Below are 27,843 nucleotides of genomic sequence, written 5' to 3'. Positions count from 1 at the left end.
ATGGATAGTGCATTGACTATGCCAGCTTTGTAATAGGGTTAGGAATGGGCTAAAGGACCTGCGGTGACATCACGGTCACATGACCATAGTCCTCAAGGTCCTGAACGGAGAAGGACTCGGAAAGCCACAAGTGACCACAAGGCAGGTAAGAATGGAGGCTGAGGGCTTAGCTCGGCTCCCACCGTCACATGTGCTCCCACCGGTCTGAGAGGGAAGGGTTAACGTGCTGCTCTCTGTGGGGAAGGGACTGAATGCTGCAGCCGGAGGGGGAAGGAGCACAATGCAGCTGCTGCTGTAATGGAGGGTGGAAAGGGGGGAGGTGATGCTGCTGCTGCCAGTGGTGCTGTGGGAGAGCACAGGCCGGGCCACAGTCACAGCCCCGCGTTCCCTCGTGCGGTTTGTACCGGACTCTCCACTCAGGCCTCATTTATCAGAACCGACTAAAACTGTCTTTGTTGCCCATAGCGACCAATCAGAACTCAGCCTTCATCTTAACAAAGCAACCAATGAGAGCTCAGCCTTCATCGTAACAAAGCAACCAATGAGAGAGCAGCTTTCATTTTACCTCAGCAGTGTAAGATATGACTGAGGTGTTTTCTCTCAGTCTGGACGACTTGAGTCCAATGTGGTGAATAGGTCCGATGTCCTCTCCCCTCGGTACCAGTCTGTCATTGTAAATTTGTTTACTGTAAACGATATCTATAAGTCTGTATGTAACCCTTTCTCATGTACAGCAACATGGAATTAATGGTGCTATATAAATAGATAATAATAATGATAAAGGACAATGTGCACACAGGATCATTCACAGAAACACACCACTGCTCTGCGGGGCAATTTCCAATATTTTATTTTTACACCTCTCGTTAGTAGAGATGAGCAAATCTGCCCAAATTCAACTTCAGCAGATTCTCTTAAATTTAGCCAGGATAACGAATTGGCCCAAAATGTATTCAACGTGAACCAAGTCCGATTTTCATGTACAAGTGCTATATATACATGGTTTTTCACGGAGAGGACTTGTACCTATGGAGCCATTCACATGATTTTTTTACGGACCGAGCTGTCTGTTAAAAATTGTGAAGACATGTCTGATTTTAATCCGAGTGTCAGATAAAAATCAACTAGGCATGTCTCTGGCTTTGTGAAAAAAAAAAAAATCAGACTGCACTCGAGTGCCATCCAATTTTCACAGTCTGACAGAAACCAGACTGTTTTGCTTGTTTCTTTACGTATGAGAAAAATTGCTGACGCTAGGACCACACTCCGAGAAAAATGGATCAATTATTTTGATCATACGTGACATCAGAGCACGAGAAAAACTGATTACACTCAGACCAAACTCTGATCAAAGTCCGATGAAGATAATTGTCCCTTTTTCTCATACATATTATCAGATGATTATAAACTTAGGGAAAAAATGTACCGTAATACTCGCATTTTCCCGGGCCGGCACTTACTGTTACTTCCAGTCTGCTCATCTCTTCATCTTTGGTGCTGATTAGGCCTCGTGACGTCGTAGGTAGACGCACATCATGACCAAGAGAGGTCTAGACAAAGCTTCACATGATGTTACGAAGCCTAGTTAGTGCCGGCGGTGGCGAAAATGCCGGAAAAGAAAACCTAACTGAAGGTAATGATGGCCGATGAGAGGGGGGAGTACAATTTATTTTATTTTTGCCCCTTCCCATCCTTTAGGATCAGGCAAATTGGTGAATCCAGCAAAAGTAATCACTAAAATATCATAATTTTTGTGTGTGAAATATTGGACAAACTCGAAACTATGTAAAGCAGTTAATAAACTATGTAAAGCAGTTTACAAAACTATGTAAAGCAGTTAATACAAGTGAAGATAGTATTCTGCTACAGATGGATCTGGATAAGTTGGAAACTTGGGCTGAAAGGTGGCAGATGAGGTTTAACAATGATAAATGTAAGGTTATACACATGGGAAGAAGGAATCAATGTCACCATTACACACTGAATGGGAAACCACTGGGTAAATCTGACAGGGAGAAGGACTTGGGGATCCTAGTTAATGATAAACTTACCTGGAGCAGCCAGTGCCAGGCAGCAGCTGCCAAGGCAAACAGGATCATGGGGTGCATTAAAAGAGGTCTGGATACACATGATGAGAGCATTATACTGCCTCTGTACAAATCCCTAGTTAGACCGCACATGGAGTACTGTGTCCAGTTTTGGGCACCGGTGCTCAGGAAGGATATAATGGAACTAGAGAGAGTACAAAGGAGGGCAACAAAATTAATAAAGGGGATGAGAGAACTACAATACCCAGATAGATTAGCGAAATTAGGATTATTTAGTCTAGAAAAAAGACGACTGAGGGGCGATCTAATAACCATGTATAAGTATATAAGGGGACAATACAAATATCTCGCTGAGGATCTGTTTATACCAAGGAAGGTGACGGGCACAAGGGGGCATTCTTTGCGTCTGGAGGAGAGAAGGTTTTTCCACCAACATAGAAGAGGATTCTTTACTGTTAGGGCAGTGAGAATCTGGAATTGCTTGCCTGAGGAGGTGGTGATGGCGAACTCAGTCGAGGGGTTCAAGAGAGGCCTGGATGTCTTCCTGGAGCAGAACAATATTGTATCATACAATTAGGTTCTGTAGAAGGACGTAGATCTGGGGATTTATTATGATGGAATATAGGCTGAACTGGATGGACAAATTTCTTTTTTCGGCCTTACTAACTATGTTACTATGTATGTTACTATGATTAATGTTGAATTGATTTAACAATATGTAATTTAAGGGGTGGTCCACTACTTGGACAACACCTTATTTCTTAAAGTCTATTATATATATATATTCTTCCGTGTAGCTTCACAGCTTATCATGAGACAGAGCCCGGATACACTGCATCAGACCTTGCAACTGTGTGAATGAGTCGCCCCCGTGTAGGGCAGTGGGGTACTCGGTACCAGGTCCTTTGGTTCTCAAGGGGGATGTTACGGTGGCTGACCCGGTCCGTGGCCCTCAGGAGGTCCGTTGATAAAAGCGAAAGGTCTTTAAATGGATAATGTTCGTGACGCCACCTGTGGTATTCGGTCAGGGTGACCGGCACTGCTTAGGGGTCCGCTGGTGTGATGTTATGGCAGCTAGATGGTATACCTTCCCACATTTGAAGCGTGTCCCCAGGGCTTCCCAGTGTGTAAGATGGTGGATGGTGAAAGGCGCAGTGAAGAACGAGGACACAAGGTTGCAGTCTCTTTACCTTTTTACTGAAGGCTTCAGCATCCACAGTTCAGAGCTCCAGATCACAGGGCAGGCAGAGTCCAGCTGGTCTGAAGGCAAATTCAGAGTCCCCTTATCCAGGTGGAAATCAGTAGCCTTCCTCTAGCGCCTGGGTGTTGTAGTGCCTTCCTGCTAAGCTTCTCGGTAAGGTCCTCACAACTGTTGTAGGTGTTATGTTTCTCTCTGTCCCCCAGATGGATAGGAACAAACCCGTATGACTGGTGGCCTGAGGCTTTTTACAGGGACTCTAGTCCCAGTAGCACGCCCCAGTCCCCACAAGTTGCCACCGTGCCTCCTGGGTATAGGTCGGACAGGTAACGTGGAATTAGCTGTCCTGCAGGTCTTTGGAGCAAGGCATGGAGATGGTTGCTCCCTCGGTGTTCCGGCTACCGGATCCTGCGCCTCAGAAGGAGGCAGCCTGTGTAGGGCAGAACTCCTTCTGGTTTCCTCTCCTTTTGCTATGACTTTGTTTCTCACCCTCTACAATACAATTCGCTGTTCGTGTCTCTTTCTTAGGATGCTGCCGCATCTGTAGGCAGGCGCAGCTCCGTGTCCTTCTGTCTAGGCCTCTGACAGGATCCCACCCCTGTCAGGGACCAACTACCTGAGCCGAGCTCTGATAGCAGCTCACTGGGTGAAGCCCAGCCAGCTTCTGCCTCACTTCCTATCCAGACCACAAGTTTTACCTATTTGTGAGGAGTGCTCTAATAAATAGGAGCATAGCTCTCCCTGGTGGACTGGAGTGTGAAGTGTGTAGTGTGGTTTGTGATACCTGGTAAAGAGATCTCCTTTATTGCCTTCAAACGTAACATCACTCCCCCCTAGAGGAGAATGATATTACTGCAATGACCAGGACCCTGGGGCGCTGCATGAACATAATGTGTTTTCTGGGCCCCTTGATCTTTTTAATTCACAAAGAACAAGAAGAGATCTTGGAAATGTTTAGGAACATGGACACAGCATTTAAGAGCCTTTATTTTTTATTTGGGGGGGGGGGGGGTCAGTTTTCAACCTTTTGGGTATCTTCATTTCTTATAAGCAAGCAGAAATCTTCTGAGTGTTGGAGATCGGCCTCTGGCTCACTGTAGGGTTCACAAACAGCAATTCGATTTTTCAAATTTTTTTTTTTACGTGATCAATTAGTGTTAGTAGCTACCCCAAAATGATAACTATATGTCACCCTGCAAAATATCAAGCCCTCATGCAACTCCGGAAGAAGTAAAAAAAAATGCAAATGTTGTAAAACTTTATAAAATTGTTTTGGACATGATAATATTGACCCATGGAATAAAGTTTACAGTACAGTGAAGCCAAAACGGAAAACAAAAAATAATGCAAAATTTTAGTATTTTTAGAACACTCTATCCCCCTCAAAAATGCATTAAAAAAACAAACAAATAATAGATGTACCTCAAATTCATGCCATTTAAAATTGCAACTTATCAGGCAAAAAAAGAGCTGAGTGGGGAAGTCAAGAAGTGCAGGCAGGTGGGATAACTTTTTAGATGTACGTGTGTGTGTGTGTGTGTGTGTGTGTTATTTTCCCCCCACACTGCACTGTTAGTTGAGGGACTGACATTACCATCTGAATGAATAAATTACTGTAGCTGCCATTGGGAGGTTAATGTCAGGCTGAGGAGCTCTTACTATTGCTTTTGAGACAATCTCTGGGAATTTGGTAGAATATACACCACAAGTCACAGCTTTATTTACACATTGCGGTGAGAGATTTTTATTTTGCTTATTTTAAAAATTTTTCATTCTTGATTTTGTCTCACTAGCAACATGTTTAAGGAATTTTTTTAGCAGTAGAGAAGGACAATATCAGATTGTATGGGCTGTGCTGTGGTAAATGAGAAGCCTTTTGTTCTCAAAATGGTGTCACACTGTGATGGTCTTCAGTAAGGGTACCGTCACACTATAACATTTCGATCGCTACGACGGTACGATTCGTGACGTTCCAGCGATATCGTTACGATATCGCTGTGTCTGACACGCAGCAGCGATCAGGGATCCTGCTGAGAATCGTACGTCGTAGCAGATCGTATGGAACTTTCTTTCATCGCTGGATCTCCCACTGTCATCGCTAGATCGATGTGTGTGACACCGATCTAGCGATCTAGCGATGCGATCCAGCGATGCGTTCGCTTGTAACCAGGGTAAACATCGGGTAACTAAGCGCAGGACCGCGCTTAGTTACCCGATGTTTACCCTGGTTACAAGCGTTAAACTAAAAAAAAACAAACAGCACATACTTACATTCTGGTGTCCGTCAGGTCCCTTGCCGTCTCTGCTTCCCGCACTGTGACTGCCGGCCGTAAAGTGAAAGCAGAGCACAGCGGCTGTGCTTTCACTTTCACTTTACGGCCTGCAGTCACTGAGTGCGGGAAGTAGACTGCAAGGGACCTGACGGACACCAGAATGTAAGTATGTGCTGTTTTTTTTTTTTTAGTTTAACGCTTGTAACCAGGGTAAACATCGGGTAACTAAGCGCGGTCCTGCGCTTAGTTACCCGATGTTTACCCTGGTTACCCAGGGACCTCGGCATCGTTGGTCGCTGGAGAGCTGTCTGTGTGACAGCTCCCCAGCGACCACACTACGATTTACCTACGATCACGGCCAGGTCATATCGCTGGTCGTGATCGTAGGTAAATCGTATAGTGTGACGGTACCCTAAAGAAGGAGGGCCTCAAACTGTCCCTGGAACTGTGACCCTAAGGGTATGTGTACACGTTCAGGTTTTTTCGCGATAAAAGACGCAATAAAACCGCATTAGAAACTGCAGACATATGCATCCTATCATTTAGAATGCATTCTGCAATTTTTGTGCACATGATGTGTTTTTTCCGCGAAAAAAAACGCATCGCGGTAAAAAAAGCAGCATGTTGATTAATTTTGCCTTTTTTTCGCGTTTTTCCCGCTATTCTATGCATTTGGAAAAAAACGCATCAAAAACGCGCAAAAAAAACGCATGCGGATTTCTGGCAGAAATGTCAGGTTTTTGTCAGGAAAATTTCTGCCAGAAATCCTGACGTGTGCACATAGCCTAAATATCCCTGTCCCAGGGGTACTCTTGAAGGTAGAGGGGCCAAGTGTCCGACCCTACTATGCTAATGTTAAACCCTGATCTGTCCCCTACCCATCCCAATCGGTATGGGACAAAAATGTAAAGTAAAAATGACACAAAGACAAAAGGGATAACAAAAAACCTCTATCATACAAAAGCACTAACCAACATGCAATACAGAAAACCATAGAACACTTCTTCAAGAACTCTACTCCAACCACTTAGCTTTAGCACACAGCACAGGAAGATGAATCTTTGTCTGGGACAAGAAAGTCTGACCAGTTTTTATAGGAAGAGGTAATGACCAGATCAGAAGCAGCTCAAATGGAGCTGCAAGTTTCTGACAAGCATAGAAAGGGTTGTTAACCTCTTCAGCACCAGAGGAATTTATATCCATTTAATATAGGATACAAGTCACACCATCTCTAAAGAAGACCTGCGATTCATTATCCGATGTGACCATCTAACTCCAGGTTTTCCAGGGGGATATGAAACCCTCGTGACAAATGGTTCTTTATTGTTCCAACAGCACTAGATCAGTGCCTTTCTCAAGGTGAAAAAACATTCCAACATTGAAACGCGTTGGAATAATAAAGAACACAATAGGCTTCCTGCAATGCACCCCACCCTTTCACGACATGCCCCGTACTAGTACTGCGCATGTCGTGTCTCCCCCTTTGATGTGGGCTCCGGCGGTGAGCCCACATCAAAGTCGCGACATGTCAGCTGTTTTGAACAGCTGACGTGCGCGCAATAGCGGCAGGTGGAATCGCGATCTACCTGGATAGCGGCAGGTGGAATCGCAATAGCGGCATTTAACTACCACTTCCGGCTGCGCGGCTGGAAATGCGCGCATCGCCGACCCCCTTCACATGATCGGGTTTCAGTGATGTGTCAGGATAGTAACCATAGAGGTCCTAAAGACCTCTATGGTTACTGATGCCGGCTTGCTGTGAGCGCCACCCTGTGGTCGACGCTCATAGCAAGCGTGCAATTCAGCTGCATAGGAGCGATCTGATGATCGCTGCTATGCAGCAGAGCCGATCCAGTTGTGCCAGCTTCTAGCCTCCCATGGAGACTATTGAAGCATGGCAAAAGTTAAAAAAAAAGTTAAAAAAAATATGAAAAAAAATAAAAAAAATATAAAAGTTTAAATCACCCCCCCCTTTCATCCAAAATAAAACAATAACAAAATCAAACATACACATATTTGGTATCGCTGCGTTCAGAATTGCCCGATCTATCAATAAAAAAAGCATTAACCTGATCGCTAAACAGCGTAGCGAGAAAAAAATTCGAAACCCCAGCATTACGTTTTTTGGTCGCCGCGACATTGCATTAAAATGCAATAACGGGCGATCAAAAGAATGTCTCTGCACAAAAGTGGTATCCTTGAAAATGACAGCTCGGCACGCAAAAAATAAGCCCCCACCTGACCCCAGATCACGAAAAATGGAGACGGTACGGGTACCGGAAAATGGCGCAATTTTTTTTTTTTTTTAGCAAAATTTTTAATTTTTTTTTACCACTTAGATAAAAAATAACCCAGACATGTTTGCTGTCTATGAACTCGTAATGACTCGGAGAATCATAATGGCAGGTCAGTTTTAGCATTTAGTGAACCTAGCAAAAAAGGCCAAACAAAAAACAAGTGTGGGATTGCACTTTTTTGCAATTTCACCGCACTTGGAATTTTTTCCCGCTTTCTAGTACAAGACATGGTAAAACCAATGGTGTTGTTCAAAAGTACAACTGGCTCCGCAAAAAATGACTCTACGAAGGAAGGGAGCGAAAAGTGAAAGCGCAAAAATGAAAAAGGGCCGCGTCTTGAAGGGGTTAAGGAATTTTTTAGGAGATTGCATGCCTCTTTAATACTAGGAAAAACGTACAAATATAGTAAACATTTCATGTGGATTTCATGTGGAGAGTCAATGGAAGCTGTCATGTGTGAGCACCCCCAACTACACTATTCAACAGCAGCAGATGACAGCGGCATCTAAGTGGTTAACAGCATCAGGCAGAGTGCAGCCCCAGTTTCCTGCAGTTAGACACAGAAACCTGCTATTTAAAGGAGTTGTCCACTATTTGTACAACCCCTTTTATTCCCCATATTTGGCCCTTTTAAAATAAAAAGGCTTATAGTAACCACTTATGCTTGTGCCTTTCCACGTAAGGCTGTTACTTCACGTGAGCCCTGTGTCCAATCAGTGTGGGCTTCATAGTCCTCACCTTCAGATATATAAGTAATTAATAGTGATGAGGTGTTATCCGAGCATGCTCTTGTGCTAACCAAAATTGTTAGGAAATCAATGCATGTGTTGGGGCTGTCTAACAGCCACAAGACATGCAGCCGCGGGGACTTGAACATATTTTTCGAGCACACCGAAGACACTCGGCTAGCACACGAGCATGCTCAAATAATACCTTATCCAAGCACATTTGCTCAACACTAGTAATTAAAAGCACATGTGCGGACAGCTGCAGCGCTCTCTCCCTGTTGATTGCTTATATGTCCGAAGGCGTGGACAGTGATGCTAGCTCTGATTGGGTGCAGGGGTCATGTGATGTAACAACCACACGTTGTTGAGTCCTGAGAGAGAGAGTACCGACACCGCTGGAATGGCATCTGCACCGGAGGTGAGTATGTGTTATTATTTTAACGGAGTTAAACATGCTGCCACAACTCTTTTGTCGGGTGTCCCGGGACCAGGGTCTCCTGCCCTGTCCCTAACGCTAGGGGGCACATTAGCTCTCTCTGCTCCCCGGTTACTTCTGATGGTGAAGATGCTGGGGCCACATTCCTTCATAACCCCTGAATCTGCCCTCCGTTTGTACACTTCCATCACCCAGGGAGGAGAGGAGTAGTAGCACAAGTGTTCTCCGTATGGTGATCCGTGTGTAATGCGTTTGCAATGTGATGATGAGATTTTCTCGCACTTATGTATCCGTATGACATGCATATGGCTTTACGTTTCTCACTGGCTCACCCCATTGAATTAAATTGCTCAATGGGCTGAAATGAGGAAAATGTGTGCGTATTTGTCGCAAGTCACAAGGATGGTCCGTGTGGTGTCCGAGTTTTTCTCGCACTCATAGGCTTGCATTGGTGAGTCTTGGTGACATTCGCAGCATGCTGCGATTTTACACGCACGTCGAATATGCCTGAAATAAAATATGGTGATGTGAGCTTCCCCATAGATTAACACTGGTCCGAGTGCTACGTGATGTTTTCTCACATACCACTCGTCCGTATTCTACGCCAGTGTGGCCCTGGCCTAAAACTAAGCAAAGAGAATCCATAAAGTGCAATTGCACGGGTGGGTGTACTGCTGCACTTGCAAAGCTAATTTGCATATGAGAAAAGATAAATTTCGTTAAGACGAAGCACTGAAGTCTGATGAACTAGTCATAGTTGAAGATGTTTTATATTACCCTATCCTGCGCTTACTTTGGTTTCTTAGTGAAAGTCTTGCTGACAGATTTCCTTTAAAATGGAGAGTCATTTTTTTCTCCTGTTTCCACGTTCTTACTTTCCTTGTAATAATATAAATAAATAAAAAATATTTGAAAGCAAAGCTAAAATGGAGAGCCATGTGTATGGTTGCATGTCTTGGTTGACCTGACGTTGGTATATAAAATGGTGTTTACAGTGATTCTTATATAAAGAGTTCCTTGAGAATCTCTAGTATCTTTTAGGCTATGTGCCCACGTTCAGGATTGTTCGCAGAATTTTCCTGAATAAAACCGGACTCCTTTCGCAGGAAATCCGCATGCGTTTTTAGCGCGTTTTTTTGCGCAGATTTTTCTCGCTTTTTTTCTGGAGCATCCCAATACAATAAAATCCGCAGATTTTCCGCAAAATTAATGAACATGCTGCGTTTTTTTCCTCTGCATTTATTTTGTGGGGAAAAAACGCAGCATGGGCACAAAAATTGCAGAATGCATTCTAATAATGGGATGCTTAATGTAAGTGTTTTTAAGCGTTTTTGCAGCGGAAAACCTCCGCAAAAACGCTAAAAAAAAGTGAACAATCCTGAACGTGGGCACATGGCCTCACAGGTGCTACACAGGATTGTGAGCAGTATGCAGGTTTGGACTGACCCACCGGAGAACAGGAGAATCCTCTGGTGGGCCAATGTGCAAAAGTAGGCCTCCACCCCCTTATATGAGCAGTACTTGGCACAATATACTTGAGTCACTGTATACAGACAAAGGCGGCATCTTATTCATGTAACAATCTACCCCGTTCATTGTAATATAAATTTGTGATAGAGGATAATGTTACATTTGCAAAAAGTTGAGAACTGGGGCCCTGGAGTTGGTTACTGGTGAGCCCTTGGCACCCCAGTCTGACACTGGCAGTATGTCTGTACCCTGCATTTACAATGTATGGATGATGGGCGGTCTCGTAAAATATGGTATCTGGAGAAATTGTCTTCTAATTAAGAATTTCATAGACTGGAGGTAAATGGTGGAAAGGGGCCTACTGGAAGACACTTCAGTATTGGAGATAACTACTTCTTATCTATGGAAAGATGGAGCGTTACTTGGGTTAGGACTCGTATGAGATGTTCGGTATCTCTAAATTTGCTGTATTGCAGTGTCGCCAACGACTTTAATATACCAAACCAGACAATTGAAATCTACTAACTTTCCATTATGATCTTCTCAGGACTCATCAGAGATGAACCAGTAGATTTCGATCTGCTGTTTGTCTACCTAGGCTATAGGGCATCTCTGGGATGAGTTAGAACAAACTGTTCAGGCCTTGTTAGTTGTTCCATTTAATGCGGGAAACTGTAATATTCCTGCAGTGCGATTTTAACACCTAATGGAATCTATGATATGATGAATTGATGAAAGCCAAAGGAGGGTCATCACGCTCCTAGATGGGTGTCACCTAATAAAGTGGCTATTCAGTGTATAAAAGACACCTCCATTCTCATCTTGTGAGTAATTTTTTATATTTCACTATTACAGTGGTGTCACTGTATCATTCATGGAAGATGTTATTTCAAGTCTGATTTTACTTTCAGTCCTCCATGTTTTTCTGCAGTTTTTATTTAGGTACGGGACACTCACAGCTTAAGTTTTATTTGAAAGACCATGCATTTTTCCACCAACGACTCACCATCGATGGACAAGAACAGAAACCACACGGCTGCAGATATATTAGACCTCACCCTAGAGATAATCTACTTGATTACTGGAGAGGTGAGAGATCCACATGACATCACTATTATTAATAACAGAGGTCAATGACGTGAAAGGTGGAGGATTTATTAGAATGTATGTAGTGATCAGCATCTCGGCATACACAGGACTACACAGTAGTGAAAAAGTCGTCTCCCAACATGTCAGAAGGAGGGAACCAGACTGAGAGCGACATCACCGAGACGCCGCTTCCATCTCTGATACATGAGCAGAAGATTCTAGAACTTAACAACAAGATCAACGAGCTGCTGACTAGAGAGGTGAGGGCTGCCGGGAACGCTGGGACATCACACAACCCGAATTCCAAAAAAACGGGATGCTGTGTAAAATGTAAAGGAAACAAGAATGCATTGATTTGAAAATTTCTTATAGCCATATTTTATCCACAACTGAACATAGTACACGGAGCAGAGGGTTGACGTTGGACATTTTTCCACTTCATTTGAAAAAAATATACTCATTTAAGAATTGATGGCAACAGCACATCTCCAAAAAAAGATGGGACCGGATTAAAAACTGACTGGAAAAGTAACTGACAACAAAAAAGAAAAATCGCTGGAGGGTATATTTTTCAACTAAGTCACATGACTAACATGTGCAAACCCCTATAAAACCTTATATATTTTATTAAATACACTTAAAATGGACTCCCGTCCAGTATATAACACAAAAAAACAGCACACTATAAGCAAATACTGATGTTACACCAGGATATTACTAACTCACCCTATTAAGACACCTCATACTCAGTCTTACTGATCAGCTGAGGTTGACACTCTAAAACATTCGACAATGGCGCCCTCGCTCCTTGGGGGGCTGTCCCTGAAATTCCTGGTATGCTCTAATAAAGGTATATAGAATATAAAAATAGTAAACACAATCCCAAATGGATTCACATAGTCTCTACAACAGTGTTCCCCAAGTCCGGTCCTCAAGAGCCACCAACAGGTCATGTTTTCAGTATTTCCTTAGCATTGCACAGGTGATAATTGCATCACCTTCACAGGCAATAATTCCATCACCTATGCAATACTAAGGAAATCCTGAAAACATGACCTGTTGGTGGCCCTTGAGGACCGGAGTTGGGGAACACTGCAATGTATGAGTTAGAATTGATTAGATAAAAAAAATATTACTCCAAAAATACTACATTAGCCTATTTGGTACCTCAAAATCTGACCTGTCCCTAGCAGCGAAGGTTGGCACCAAAGTGGAATAATGCCCCTGCTAGGTAGAATTCAGATTTAAGTAGAGACTCAGTATCAGATGTACTAATCAGGTGAGTTAGTAATATCCTGGTATAGCATCAGTATTTGTTTATACAGTGTTGTTTTTTTGTTTGTTATATACTGGACGGAAGTCCATTTTAAGCGTATCTAATAAAATATATATGGTTTAAAGGGGATTTGCCCATGTTAACCTATGTTTTTGAGACCTCTTTCCTGATCAGAAAATGTAATTGCTGTAAGTCACGACTGTCTATAAAAAGTGCTTGTTGGAGAGGCAGAGTCTCTCAAGCAAATATGGTCAGGTGTCACCAATCTGTGAACGACTGCATCTAAAAATTGGAAATCAATTTCAGAAAAAAGTTTAACACAATCCAATTTCAGAGAATGTATTCCACTGCACTCGCCAGATATTATTTTTATTTATTTTGTTCACGAATAGCATTTACAAACGAATAGTATCCCAGAACAACCTACAGCCATATCATGCATGAAAATGCTTTCTAAAGGCCTTGTGAGACCTGAGATCTATGGTGCTGCTTTATGTCACTGAGCCCACTAATAGTTCCCAAACCATCCACAATTAAGGATCGCTGCTTTTACCTTTTAAAGGGGTGCTTCCCTGAATGTGATTTTTGCTTTTTGATAATGCTGGTGAACCTTTTCTTCCCATGTTACCAGTTCCTCAACGTAAAATCGTAAACACTTTGAAGGGAAGGTGCCACCAGTTTTCTTGTATTTAGTTTTTTTGTGAAATTAAGCTTAAAATAGTAATTAAAATGTATTAATGCAATGTTTGCACTGTTTGCAAACATTTCTATATGAAAAATATTATATATTTTTCTACAAATATACATATTTACCACTAGGGGGAGCATTTTCCGTTTTAGACCTCAAGCAGCTATAGTAAGATTTAGCAGCTCTGCCCCAGGGATATTAGACCACCCAAAAGGGGAGGGAAATGGTGATGTCAGCAGTTACTGCCCCAAATTTGCTGCTAACAGTAAGAATGAAGAGCAGCATCACAGGGCAGCACCATTTTGTGTGTGACTGCCCTGTGACCTGCTATCACCAGCAGTTACTGCATCAGAGGCACAGCTTGTTTACAGAGGAGCAGAACACAGTGGGCTCAGCAGCATTTTTTGTGAATAACATTCTTGCCATCCCCCACCTTAATCCCTGTCCTGTCAGCTGCCCTGCTCTCTCTCTCCAGGTGTCACCTCCCTCTCTGCAGGCTGTGAGTGCAGCTTACAGGAGATCACAGGGACTGTGTGTGAGGGGGAGGCGGAGACACAGCAGGAGAAGCACACAGGGCAGCTTGTGGGGAGAAGAGGACTTGCCTGCTTGGAGTACAGAGGAGCAGTGAGGGCTTCTTCTGTCCTAGATAGAGAGCACAGGGCTATAATAAAATGGCAGCTAGTCACACCTACAGCAGTGAGTTGTGCAGCCCACAGAGGCGTGCCCAGCTCACTGCTAATGCTGCTGCAATGTTACAGATAGGGTCCGCGTCGGTCTATTATCTCCTATGTCCATGGGGTGCCGTAATCTGACACTGATAGGGCCCTGCTACTGCTGCAAAACCAAGATGTCAGCCCCCAGTGCCTTCTTTAAACTCATATAACACATGAAATCTGTTTCACATGCATTTCAAACTTGCTTATAGCAGCATGTTATGCTACATTACAGTGATTTATTAATGACCTACAAACGCGGTACCTTCCCTTTAAATATCTCACTATCTACAGTACATAATATAATCATGGATTCAGAGATTCTGGAGAAATCCATGTGCACAAGGGACAAAACCAACTGTCAATATTGGAGCCCTCAGGCAGCACTGCAAAAAAAACAGTTATAATTTGGTAGTTCAAGTCACTGTATGATGTCAGAAATACTTCCCAAATCTTTGTTTTTGAACACAGTTCATCGGGCAATCCACAAATGCAAGTTAAAGCTCCATCATGTAAAGAAGAAGCCGTATATCCACACAATCCAGAAACGCTGCCATCTTCTCGGGGCTAAAGTTAATTTATAATGGACTTTTTGAGACAAAATCTAAAATGTTTCTGTGATTGGATGAATCAAAATGTGAAATTCTTAATGGAAACCACGGACGACGTGTTCTGCAGACTCAGGAGGAGAGGGACCATCCAGCTTGCTATCGAAGAGAGGGACCATCCAGCTTGTTATCGAAGAAAAGGGACCATCCAGCTTGTTATTGAGGAGAGGGACCATCCAGCTTGTTATCGAGGAGAGGGACCATCCAGCTTGTTATCGAGGAAAGGGACTATTTTTATTATTATTATTTATTGTTATAGCGCCATTTATTCCATGGCGCTTTACATGTGAGGAGGGGTATACATAATAAAAATAAGTACAATAATCTTAAACAATACAAGTCATAACTGGTACAGGAGGAGAGAAGACCCTGCCCGTGAAGGCTCACAATCTACAAGGGATGGGTGAGAATACAGTAGGCGAGGATAGAGCTGGTCATGCAGCGGTTTGGTCGATCGGTGGTTACTGCAGGTTGTAGGCTTGTCGGAAAGGTGGGTCTTCAGGCTCTTTTTGAAGGTTTCGATGGTAGGCGAGAGTCTGATGTGTTGTGGTAGAGGGTTCCAGAGTAGGGGTGATACGCGAGAGAAATCTTGTATACGATTGTGGGAAGAGGAGATAAGAGGGGAGTAGAGAAGGAGATCTTGTGAGGATCGGAGGTTGCATGTGGGTAAGTACCGGGAGACGAGGTCACTGATGTATGGAGGAGACAGGTTGTGGATGGCTTTGTACGTCATGGTTAGGGTTTTGTACTGGAGTCTCTGGGTAATGGGGAGCCAGTGAAGGGATTGACAGAGGGGAGAGGCTGGGGAATAGCGGGGGGGGACAGGTGGATTAGTCGGGCAGCAGAGTTTAGAATAGATTGGAGGGGTTCGAGAGTGTTGGAGGGGAGGCTGTTGTGAATTCTGTTATCGAACTCCCTCCTGTGGTCATGAATGGTACTTCGGCGAGTTCTGTCCATGGACTCCCTCTGGTGGCTGTGAGTGGAGCTGCTGCTTCTGAGGTTCCTTCCACAGGTGACGTAGTTTATTCTTTGGCTGGCTGTTCTATTTAACTCCACTCAGATCGTTACTCCATGCCAGCTGTCAATGTTCTTGTACTGGTTCAGTTCGCTCTTGGATCTTTCTGGTGACCTGTCTACTCCAGCAGAAGCGAAGTCCCTGCTAGTTATTTATTTGTTCATTGTTTCCTTGTCCAGCTGGCTATCATGATCTTGCCCTGCTAGCTGGAAGCTCTGGGATGCAGAGTGGCACCTCCGCACCGTGAGTCGGTGCGGAGGTCTTTTTGCACACTCTGCGTGGTCTTTTTGTAGGGTTTTGTGCTGACCGCAAAGATACCTTTCCTATCCTCAGTCTGTTTAGTAAGTCTGGCCTCCCTTTGCTAAAACCTGTTTCATTTCTGTGTTTGTGACTTTCATCTTATCTCACAGTCAATATATGTGGGGGGCTGCCTTTTCCTTTGGGGAATTTCTCTGAGGCAAGGTAGGCTTTATTTTCTATCTTTAGGGCTAGTTAGCTCTTAGGCTGTGAAGAGGCGTCTAGGTCGTGTTAGGTACGCTCCACGGCTATTTCTAGTTGTGTGATAGGATTAGGGGTTGCGGTCGGCAGAGCTCCCACTTCCCAGAGCTTGTCCTGTGTGAGTTTAACCATCAGATCGTTCCGGGTGCTCCTAACCACCAGGTCATAACAGGAGGCCACAGAGCAGGAGGTTGCAGTAGTCAAGGCGAGAGATGATGAGGGCGTGCACTAGGGTTTTTGCAGATTCTTGGTTGAGGAATGTACGGATTCGTGAAATATTTTTGAGTTGAAGTCGGCAGGAAGTGGAAAGGGCTTGGATATGTGGTTTGAAGGAGAGATCAGCATCAAGGATTACCCCGAGGCAGCGAGCTTGTGGAAATGGGGAGAGTGGGCAGCCATTTAGCTTGTGGGAATGGGGAGAGTGGGCAGCCATTTACTGTAATGGATAGGTTCGTTGGGGGGGTCGCGTGAGATGGGGGAAAGATGATGAATTCTGTTTTGTCCATGTTAAGTTTCAGAAATCTAGTGGAGAAGAAGGATGAAATAGTGGACAGACATTGAGGGATTCTGGTTAGTAGGGAGGTGATATCTAGTCCAGAGATGTAGTGTCATCAGCATAGAGGTGATACTGAAAGCCATGAGATTCTATGAGCTGTCCAAGGCCAAAGGTGTAAATGGAGAAAAGCAGGGGCCCTAGGACTGAACCTTGTGGGACTCCGACAGATAGTGGGCGAGGTGAGGAGGTGGTGTGTGAGTGGGAGACGCTGAATGTCCGGTCTGTTAGGTATGATGAGAACCAGAATAGAGCCAAGTCTGTGATGCCAAGGGATGAGAGGGTCTGTAATAATAGGGAATGGTCCACTGTGTCAAAGGCAGCCGACAGGTCGAGGAGGACAGAGTAGTGTCGCTTGCTCTTGGCGGTTAAGAGGTCATTGGTGACCATAGTTAGGGCAGTTTCAGTGGAATGGTGTGACCGGAAGCCAGATTGTAAGCGGTCAAAGAGGGAGCAAGAAGAGAGATGGGAGGACAGTTCAAGGTAGACGTGTTGTTCCAGTAGTTTGGAGGCATAGGGGAGAAGTAATATAGGGCGATAGCTAGATACAGAGGATGGGTCAAGAGAAGGCTTTTTGAGGATAGGTGTGATGGAGGCATGTTTAAAGCTTGAGGGGAAAACACCAGTTGTTTTTGATAGGTTGAAGAGATGGGTTAAGGTTGGGATGAAGACTGTGGTGAGGTTTGGGATGAAGTGGGATGGGAGCGGGTCAAGTGCACAGGTGGTGAGATGCGATCTTGAGAGTAGAGTGGAGAGTTGATCTTCTGTAATGGTGGAGAAGTTGGTTTTGGAGGCGGAGGGCTGGGAAGTCGGGAGGAAGAGCTCTGGGGGTTGTTGACCAAAACTGTCTCTGATGTTATCAATCTTCTGCTTGAAAAATGAGGCAAAGTCTTCAGCTGAGATAAGTGGGGGGGAGGAGGTTCTGGGGAACGGAGGAGAGAATTGAAGATGTTGAATAACTGTTTAGGGTTGTGAGACAGGGAGGATTTGAGAGATGAGAAGTAGGTTTGTTTAGCTGTGGCGAGTGTGGTTTTGAAAGTAGTGAGGGACTGTTTGAATGTGATGAAGTGCTCGTTGGAGTGGGATCTTTTCCATCTCTGCTCTGCAGCCCTGGAAGCTCGCCTCAGTTCTTTGGTCAGGCTGGTGTGCCAGGGCTGTCTGTTGATTTTGCGAGCTTTGGTATGTGTTAGAGGGGCAGCAGATTCCAAAGCTACAGCTATTGTGATGTTATATAGAGCGGCAGCGTCATCCGCATTGTGTAAGGCAGGGGTCCCCAACTCCAGTCCTCAAGGCCCACCAACATGTCATGTTTTCAGGATTTCCTTAGTCTTGCCCAGGTAATAATTGCATCACCTGTGCAATGCAAAGGAAATCCTGAAAACATGACCTGTTGGTGGGCCTTGAGGACTGGAGTTGGGGACCCCTGGTGTAAGGAACTTATATCTGTGAGAGAGAGGAGGGATTCAGAGAATGAGTGTAGGTCAAGGTGTTTAAGATTTCTGCGAGGGTGTGAAAGTTTGTGAGGTGGGGATTGTAGACATGGAGTGGAGAGGGAAGAGAATGTGAGAAGGTTGTGGTCAGAGAGAGGAAGAGGTGAGTTAGAGAGGTTAGATAGGGAGCAGAGGCGGGTGAAGATGAGGTCCAGTGTGTGATCATCTTTGTGGGTGCCTGTAGAAGACCATTGAGTGAGATAGAAGTTTAGTGGTAGCTGAGAGGGAAGTGTCAATGGGGATGTTGAAGTCGCCCATTATGATAGTGGGGATGTCCGCGGAAAGGAAATGAAGTAGCCAGGTGGTTAAGTGGTCAAAGAAGGTGGTGGCTGGCCCTGGGGGGCGGTAAATGACAGCCAGTTGGAGGTTGGAGGGGGAGTAGATGCGCACAGAGTGCACCTCAAAGGAAGGGAGGGATACAGAGGGTAGCAATGGGATTGGGGTGAAGGAGCAGTTATCTGACAGGAGAAAACCAACTCCTCCGCCAGATTTGCTGCCATCCAGCTTGTTATTGATGAGAGGGACCATCCAGCTTGTTATTGATGAGAGGAACCATCCAGCTTGTTATCGAGAAGAGGGACCATCCAGCTTGTTATCAATGAGAGGGACCATCCAGCTTGTTATCGACGAGAGGGAAAATCCAGCTTGTTATCAGTGCACAGTTCTGAAGCCTGTTTTTCTTATGCTATTGGGGGTACATGTTAAATCCATCACAACAGCATGACTTCGCAGAGGGAAAGTTTGAGTGATGCATTGCAGACCTTTCACCCATTGAAAACATTTGGCACATAATAAAGCAAAATATCTGGAAAAGACCCTGGACTGTGGAGCAGTGAGAATTCCACATCAGACAAAAATGGGACAATATGCGTGTCCCCAAACTCCAGAAATTGTCTCCTCACTACCCAGACGTTTACAGACTTTTGTAAAATCAAGAGGGGATGCTGAGCAATGGTGGGCACGGCCCTGGCCCAACTTTTTTGAGAAGGTTTTTTTTTACTGTCAACAATTTCTAAATGATTGAATTTTTTTCAAATAAATTGGAAAAATGGCCAACGTTCAAATGATCTGCGATCTGTGCTCTGTAGTGAATAAAATATGGCGGTAAGAGATTTGCAATCCATTGCATTCTTGTTTTCTTTACAATTTACTCAGCGTTCCAACTTTTGGGGACTTAAGGTTGTATTATGACAGAGGATGACGGTATCACTGTGTGTGTTAGGTTCCTTTAAGGTGTGAAGATGTCACGGTGTATTTCTCCATGGAGGAGTGGGAGTATGTGGAAGGACACAAGGATCTTTATAAGGATGTCATGAATGACCAGCAGTCCCTCACATCCCTGATTAAAGAAGAGAGAACAGGTTTGTAGATCACTTATCGTAATCAATCATCTGATCATCATATATAACTAATGTATTCAATCACTCTGGTTTTTTTTTTGTACCTATAGATGGATCAGCTATGAAGGATCCCACAGAGATCTGTCCCTATCCTATATTTTCAAATGATTTTCCAGAAAACATACAAATTGTCCAAGTGGATCATCAGGTAAATTGAGAAGAATGTCAATCAGCTGCTTCTAAGGTTAACGTAATATTGTCATGTCTGAAAAGAGCCATTGACTCATGAATTAAGTTTTGTAAAACGTTAGTTAAGAGGAACATCAAAAACGATTGTGAGAAAAGGAATGAAGTTTATTTAGTTTTGCGAAGAGACTGTGGGCCCCGATTCATCAAGTCCGACGATTTCCGTGTCGAGAGGCCATGTTGGAGTCAGAAGCTCCTGATTTATTTTATAAGACACACATCTGTGTCTGATGAGTGGCATGCTCCTCTTTTTTTTTTTTCTTTTTTTTTCTCATTTCTTTTTTGTGTGATCCTTGCAGAAAAGTTATGGGGAAGCGACGAGTGGACTTGAAAAGCTCATCGCTTTGAAAGGTAAGAGCCTTTAAAAAATCTAATGTTGATGCTTTTTGTTATAAAGCTGAGGATTGGAAGACATTAGACCTTCCAGCAGGACAACAATGAATAAAACATTTTATACCTGTTAATCCCTGCCTTTTCAGTCCAGTAGTGGATGATCTTAGTCAGTGATTGACATTTATCTATGTCATTTGCTGAACAGGACCGCCCACTGGACTCTTAAGTATGGAATAAATAGGGTAAATAAAATGTGGGTAACAATGATCTTAGGTTAACAGAACTACAACTTCCATGTCTCTGTATCTTAATCTAATCTATTTTCTAATATACTTTAATTAACAATTCTATCTGTCTTTCCCTAACTACACTCTCTAAAGGTACCTTCACACTGAACAACTTAACAACGATATCGCTAGCGATCCGTGACGTTGCAGCGTCCTGGCTAGCGATATCGTTGTGTTTGACACGCAGCAGCGATCAGGATCCTGCTGTGACATCGCTGGTCGGAGCCGAAAGGCCAGAACTTTATTTTGTCGCTGGATCTCCCGCAGACATCGCTGAATCGGCGTGTGTGACGCCGATTCAGCGATGTCTTCACTGGTAACCAGGGTAAACATCGGGTTACTAAGCACAGGGCCGCGCTTAGTAACCCGATGTTTACCCTGGTTACCAGTGTAAACGTAAAAAAAAAACAAGCACTTCATACTGACATTCCGGTATCTGTCCCCCGGCGCTCTGCTTCCCTGCACTGTCAGCGCTGGCCGTAAAGCACAGCGGTGACGTCACCGCTCTGCTTTACGGCTGGCCGGCGCTCACAGTCAGTGCAGGAAGCAGAGCGCCGGGGAACAGACACCGGAATGTAAGCATGTAGTATTTGTTTTTTTTACATTTACACTGGTAACCAGGGTAAACATCGGGTTACTAAGCGCGGCCCTGCGCTTAGTAACCCGATGTTTACCCTGGTTACCAGGGGACTTCGCATAGTTGGTCGCTGGAGAGCTGTCTGTGTGACAGCTCTCCAGCGACCACACAGCGACGCTGCAGCGATCGGCATCGTTGTCTAGATCGCTGCAGCATCGCTAAATGTGATGGTACCTTAACTGCTTTTTTTGTGTGCAACTCTCTTCTTGATTGCGCTTTGTTTGAGAATCCCAGTACATGCTGAGATACTCAAACAATTTGTTATCAGGGGTCAGAGGCTGCAATCACGGCCACAGCTCCTGCCCCTTCCCTGAAATGAAGAATCATCAGTGAAGCTTGTTTTAGGGGCTGGGCTAGTCTCTGCTCTATCTCTGTGCGATGTGCACAATGACAGTGCGCTCTTCCGCCGACTTAGATCAGCAGTAACAAGTTGATTACAGAACCCACTGTCAGCGTGTGTTGTAAAATAAATACCTGGTTTTCAGAGACCAGTGCTGCCCCTACATGTGACATCACTTGTGGGGGCTGCGCTTGTGTCTCTGCACACCACATATTTTTACAACACACACTGACAGTACGCTCAGTTGCTGAAAAGTTACTACTGATGGGGACTGTCGAGAGAGTGCACTGTCATTTTGCATATCACACAGTGACAGAGCAGGGAGTAGCCCAGCCCGTAAAACGAGCGTCACTGATGATGCTTTGTTTCAGGGTGGGGACAATATCTGTGGCACTGACCAAAGTCTCTTCCCCCTGATAACGCTTTGTTTTTGTATCCAAGTGGGATTTTTGAGTCATTAAAAAAGAAATGCAGTTTCATAACGTAGTTATGGAAGGAGAGGGAATTTTTAATCAATGTATATTAGAAAATAGATTTGATTATCACATTAAATAAAGGTTTAGGATAAAAATTAAGTTGTATTTCGGACCATCCGTTTAACATTAGCAGCCAACGTCAGACAGCTTCTGCCAAAAGCAAATAAAATCATGAGATGCACCAAAAGAAGCATGGCAAGATTCACTTTTTGTAGTTAAGAGACTATTATGTAATTTTGGTAGTTTAAGTAGAACACAAACTGTAGTTGATTATACAAAGGATTAAAGAGACATAGCTAGTGAGTTGAGTATTAAAGATAATGGAAAAATCTGGAGGAGCGCTATTACAGACTTTCATAGTACCATTAGGCCAGTTTCACAAATCCAAGTTTTGCGGTCCGACTCAGAGTATGGCCCACAATGGTCAGACTGGCCGCAGCTCTTCATCAGTAGTATCCATAACCCTTCCACACACAGTATGATATCTCAACACAGTTTAATGGCCAAACATCCGCCTACACAGTATGGTGTTCCCATATCTCCCGCACACAGTATGATGTTCCAACAGGCCCCCAACATAGTATGATACTCTTCACAGTTTTATGGCCAGCAGAGCCCTCCATGTAGCGTGATAGCCCTCACAGCCCTCCAACACAGTATTGTGACCCTCAGCCCTACCACATACATATTATGATGGCCTGCAGAGGCCCGCCAAATACAATATGACGCCTCCACAATATGATTGCTCTCTGCAGGTCCGATCTCTGCTGTGTTAAGGCTGAGGCTCCACATAGAAGGTACAATCTAGTGACGTTGTCACACCTGCTATGCTAAGACTCAGGTGCACAAGCTGAATGGTGGCACTGTGAGTCGACAGCTCCCTGTTCCACCATTGTTGAAATCCATATGCCGGGCAGGGGATCATTATGCCATTCAGCACCGGGCTCCCTCAGCTCATGAGCGGTGCACCGTCTCTAGCTCTTTGACGTTCCTTGTCCATAGGCTGGACAGGGACAACCAAGGGACTTGATGTGGACCACGAGTCAGGTCTGACTTATATAGTAGCTCCTTTACCATGAAAAAGTTTTAGGCAGGTTTATGAAAAAATGCTGCAAAGTAAGAAGATTTCAAAAACAGAATTGTTAATAGTTTATTTAGGTCAAATAGCAAAGTGAATAAACAAAAAAAGAAGTCTAATTTAAAATTAATCAAATCAAAATTTGATGTGTTGAAACCATCAACTCTTCTCGGTCACTTTTCACTTGCACACCGTTTTTGAAGGAACTTGGCCAGAAGGTTGTTCCAAACATCTTGGACAACTAACAAGAAATCTTCTGTGGATGTCGCTTGTGAAAATCCTTCTGCCTTTCATGTGATCCCAGACAGACTGGATGATATGACATCAGGGTTCCGGAACGGTGCCCGTAGGCGCGTCATGTGTTCGACACACAGGGACGTTACAGAAAAACTGGAGTTCTGGATGTATGTGTATGCTGGCAGTGTTGCTGTGGGTGCCTCCACCTTCAGAACGGTCCCATTCCACTCCTCACTAGGTTCATTAGATTTCAAGACAAGGACATTCATAAAAACAAAGCAATCTTTACTTGGCAACACACTTAAAGGGAACCTGTCCCAGGTTTGGCCGATATGAGACATGGCCACCACCTTTCAAGACTGATCTAGACCATTCTATAACGCTGTATATCTTCCCCCAACTCGACCTTCAAGACAAGAAAAAGACTTATTATATTCCAGGTCCGAGAGGCGTCACTGGTCTTGGTCCGGTTCCCCTCTTCTTGCTTCGTGTGGATGATGCGAACCTACGTCATCCACACAGTCTCCACCGGCATCATGCTCCTGCGCAGATGTACTTCTCTGCCCTGACTAGGTGAAATAGCCTTAGTTACGTCATTGTATTACCGTAATTAATAAAGATAAACTATTAACACTTTTATCTTTGAAAGCTTCTAACTTTGCAGCATTTTTCCACACCTGCCTAAAACTTTTGCACAGTACTGTACCTCAAATATGTGGCACTAGTAAATTTGCGTTTACTGTATTCTGACAGGACCTGACAATATTCTCATATGTTGCTCACGGTACGAGTTTATTACCTAGAAAATATTAAAAAAAGAAACCACAATATTTTTCCCTCAAAAACTTTTTTTTTTTTTCAGATGAAGACTGGATCAAAGGCACCCAAGGACATTTTTTCTTATCTCCCTTCTATGAATTAGAATATTATAGGTCACTGATTAGCAAAAAAGGATTAGGGATTCTTAAAATTTTTGTATGCCCCGAATGCGGGAAACATTTTAAAAAGAAATCTCATCTTACCATGCACGAGAAAACTCATGGAACCGAAAAGCCGTTTGCATGCTCCGAATGTTCGAAATGTTTTAGGCAAAAATCAAGTCTTGTGGAGCATCGGAAAAAGCACACAGGAGAGAGGCCGGTTGCGTGCCCCGAATGCGGGAAATGTTTTTTTCGGAAATCACAGCTTGTCGGACATCAGAGAATGCACACTGGAGAAAAGCCATTTTCATGCCTGGAATGTGGCAAATCTTTTAAAAGTAAAGGATATCTCATCGCCCATCAGAGAATTCACACAGGGGAGAGGCCATTCTCGTGTTCCGAATGCGGCAAGTGTTATAATCACAAATCGAGTCTCATGGAACATCTGACAACTCACACGGGAGAGAAGCCGTTTGCATGTACAGAATGCGAGAAATGTTTTAACCGTAAATCGAGTCTTGTGGATCATCTGAGAGTCCACACAGGGGAGAAGCCGTACTCGTGTAAAATATGTGGAAAAAGTTTTAGCCAGAAATCAGGTCTTATCGTACATCGAAAGACTCACATAGTGCAAGATAAACCAATTTAATGTTCATATTGTACCAAGTGTGGTTTTGTAGGAACGGTGGCAGGTGTAGATCGCCAGTTTAGGACCTTAAAAAAATAGTTTAAAAGGTTTTTTTTCTGAGAGGTTCAAAATACAGTATATTGTAGCTGTAGAAACATTACTAGTATAATAGCTTGATGTGTATTTTGTAGTGAGGTTTTTTTATTCAGATTTCGTGGCAAACTTCTGGTCAGTCAATATGTAGCAATTCTAAAAAAAAAAATAATATATGGACAGTTCTAAAAGCACTGGTGAAACAGTCCAGACAACATAGGATAAGGTCAAATGTAAAAAATTATTATTAAAATTAGGCTACGTCACATATGTGACTGCATGATATTGTATGATATACTGCACATGTGCAGTGTATAATTATAATGTAGCGAAGGTGGTCCACGCCCAGTTCGCACATGGGAAAATTGGCATCTTTATTCCCAGGGGTAGGGTGGGATCACTTTGGAACGGAGAGGAAAACCAAAAAGTTGGTTACACAGCCGGGATCTGACTGAAATCGCAACGCCTGAGTAAGATTATGCCGTCAATTTCTGACAACAGAGCACTTGTCGCTGCGCATGCACACCAGTTCCCATCGGCACCACTTCACAATCATGGGCTACTGATGAGTTACTATGGCTCCTGGCTTGATAGTCCTGTGAAGGTCAGTCACAGGCTTCATAGGAGACCTCCATTTTCACTATATACTGTAATATATACAGCGATCAGACGATCAAGGGGACTAAAAAGTAAGGTGATAAAAAAATAAAACATTAAATAGTTCAAATCAATCAACTTTTTCCCCTTCAACACCTTTCCGACATGTGGCGTAATGGTACAACCTTGTCGGACTCCCCCTGTTTGGTGTAGGCTTCAGCATTTAGCCTGCACCTTTCCGGGCACATGACAGCTGCTCTATACAGCTGACATGTGCCCGCAACAGCCGCGGGTGGAATCGCGATCCACCCACGGCTGTTAACTAGTTAAATGTCAATCTCTGACAGCGGCACTTAACTTGCGCTCACAGGAGGCGCGTCACTAATCCCGGCCATCAGTGACCCCGTCATATGATCGTGGGTCACAGATGGGTCGGCATGACAACCAGAGGTCTGCTGCAGACCTCTATGTTTGTCATTGCCAAATTGCTATGAGTGCCACTTAGTGGTCGGCGCTCATTGCAAACGAGCATTTCTGCTACACACAGGCGATCAGGGGTGTGTAGCCCATGGAGACTATTGAAGCATGCAAAAAGTAAAAAAAAAAAAAAGGAAAATGGCGACATTTTTTTTCTAAACAAATTTGGGATTTTTTTTACCACTTAAATAAAAAAGAACCTAGACATGTTTGGTGTCTGTGAACTTGTAATGACCTGGAGAATCATAATGGCAGGTCAGTTTTATCAATTAGTAAACATGGTTAAAAAAATAAAAAACACTGTGAAATTTCACTTTTTTTGCAATTGCAACACACTTGGAATTTTTTTCCTGTTTTCCAGTACGCGACATGCTAAAACCAATGGTGTTGTTCAAAAGTACAACTCGTCCTGCAAAAAGCAAGCCCTCACATGGCCATATGACCGAGAAAAAAAAAAGTTAAGGCTCTGGGACGAAGGGGAGCAAAAAAACGGAAATTCAAAAACTGAAATACCCCTGGTCATTCAGGGGGTTAAAAAAAAAAAAATTCTGTAACGTCACTTAAATATAAGTTTGATCTGTGAAATTAATTAAACCTTACAGAAAAATAATGTAAAAATAAATTGTAAACACTAGTATTGTGGGTTTTTTTGTTCTCCCTAAACTACAATAACAGCTATCATAACGTCGTATGTATCCAAAATTGGTATCAATAAACCCGCCAGGATGCCACTCAATAAAGAAGCGTAAATGTTACACGCCTTGGAAAAAGGAATTTTTTTTTTTTTTTAGTAAACTGCAGAATTTTTTATTCAGCTATACAGGTCCTTCTCAAAAAATTAGCATATAGTGTTAAATTTCATTATTTACCATAATGTAATGATTACAATTAAACTTTCATATATTATAGATTCATTATCCACCAACTGAAATTTGTCAGGTCTTTTATTGTTTTAATACTGATGATTTTGGCATACAACTCCTGATAACCCAAAAAACCTGTCTCAATAAATTAGCATATTTCACCCATCCAATCAAATAAAAGTGTTTTTTAATAACAAACAAAAAAACCATCAAATAATAATGTTCAGTTATGCACTCAATACTTGGTCGGGAATCCTTTGGCAGAAATGACTGCTTCAATGCGGCGTGGCATGGAGGCAATCAGCCTGTGACACTGCTGAGATGTTATGGAGGCCCAGGATGCTTCAATAGCGGCCTTAAGCTCATCCAGAGTGTTGGGTCTTGCGTCTCTCAACTTTCTCTTCACAATATCCCACAGATTCTCTATGGGGTTCAGGTCAGGAGAGTTGGCAGGCCAATTGAGCACAGTAATACCATGGTCAGTAAACCATTTACCAGTGGTTTTGGCACTGTGAGCAGGTGCCAGGTCGTGCTGAAAAATGAAATCTTCATCTCCATAAAGCATTTCAGCCGATGGAAGCATGAAGTGCTCCAAAATCTCCTGGTAGCTAGCTGCATTGACCCTGCCCTTGATGAAACACAGTGGACCAACACCAGCAGCTGACATGGCACCCCACACCATCACTGACTGTGGGTACTTGACACTGGACTTCAGGCATTTTGGCATTTCCTTCTCCCCAGTCTTCCTCCAGACTCTGGCACCTTGATTTCCGAATAACATGCAAAATTTGCTTTCATCAGAAAAAAGTACTTGGGACCACTTGGCAACAATCCAGTGCTGCTTCTCTGTAGCCCAGGTCAGGCGCCTCTGCCACTGTTTATGGTTCAAAAGTGGCTTTACCTGGGGAATG

At 43.6% G+C, this 27,843-nt stretch overlaps 1 protein-coding gene across 2 annotated transcripts; it reads left to right on the top strand.

Moving 5' to 3' along the window:
- LOC138672542 (gastrula zinc finger protein XlCGF64.1-like) lies at positions 1-26,883 on the top strand. 2 transcript variants are annotated; one of them, XM_069760612.1, is made up of 7 exons: positions 95-145; positions 11,382-11,539; positions 11,647-11,799; positions 19,603-19,741; positions 19,831-19,928; positions 20,266-20,317; positions 24,217-26,883. In XM_069760612.1, the coding sequence occupies exons 2-7, from the start codon at positions 11,432-11,434 to the stop codon at positions 24,921-24,923; spliced, it is 1,257 nt and encodes a 418-aa protein (XP_069616713.1). In that variant the 5' UTR covers positions 95-145; positions 11,382-11,431; the 3' UTR covers positions 24,924-26,883. The 2 variants fall into 2 exon arrangements, with proteins under 2 accessions (XP_069616715.1, XP_069616713.1); XM_069760614.1 differs by lacking the exons at positions 11,382-11,539; positions 11,647-11,799 and having other exon boundaries at positions 1-145.
- The last annotated feature ends 960 nt before the right edge of the window (positions 26,884-27,843 follow it).

The sequence above is a fragment of the Ranitomeya imitator genome, chromosome 3 (genome assembly GCF_032444005.1).
Source record: "Ranitomeya imitator isolate aRanImi1 chromosome 3, aRanImi1.pri, whole genome shotgun sequence".
NCBI classification, from domain to species: domain Eukaryota; kingdom Metazoa; phylum Chordata; class Amphibia; order Anura; family Dendrobatidae; genus Ranitomeya; species Ranitomeya imitator.
Note: the sequence above shows the minus strand (reverse complement) of the source record. Positions and strands in the feature narration are given on the sequence as shown.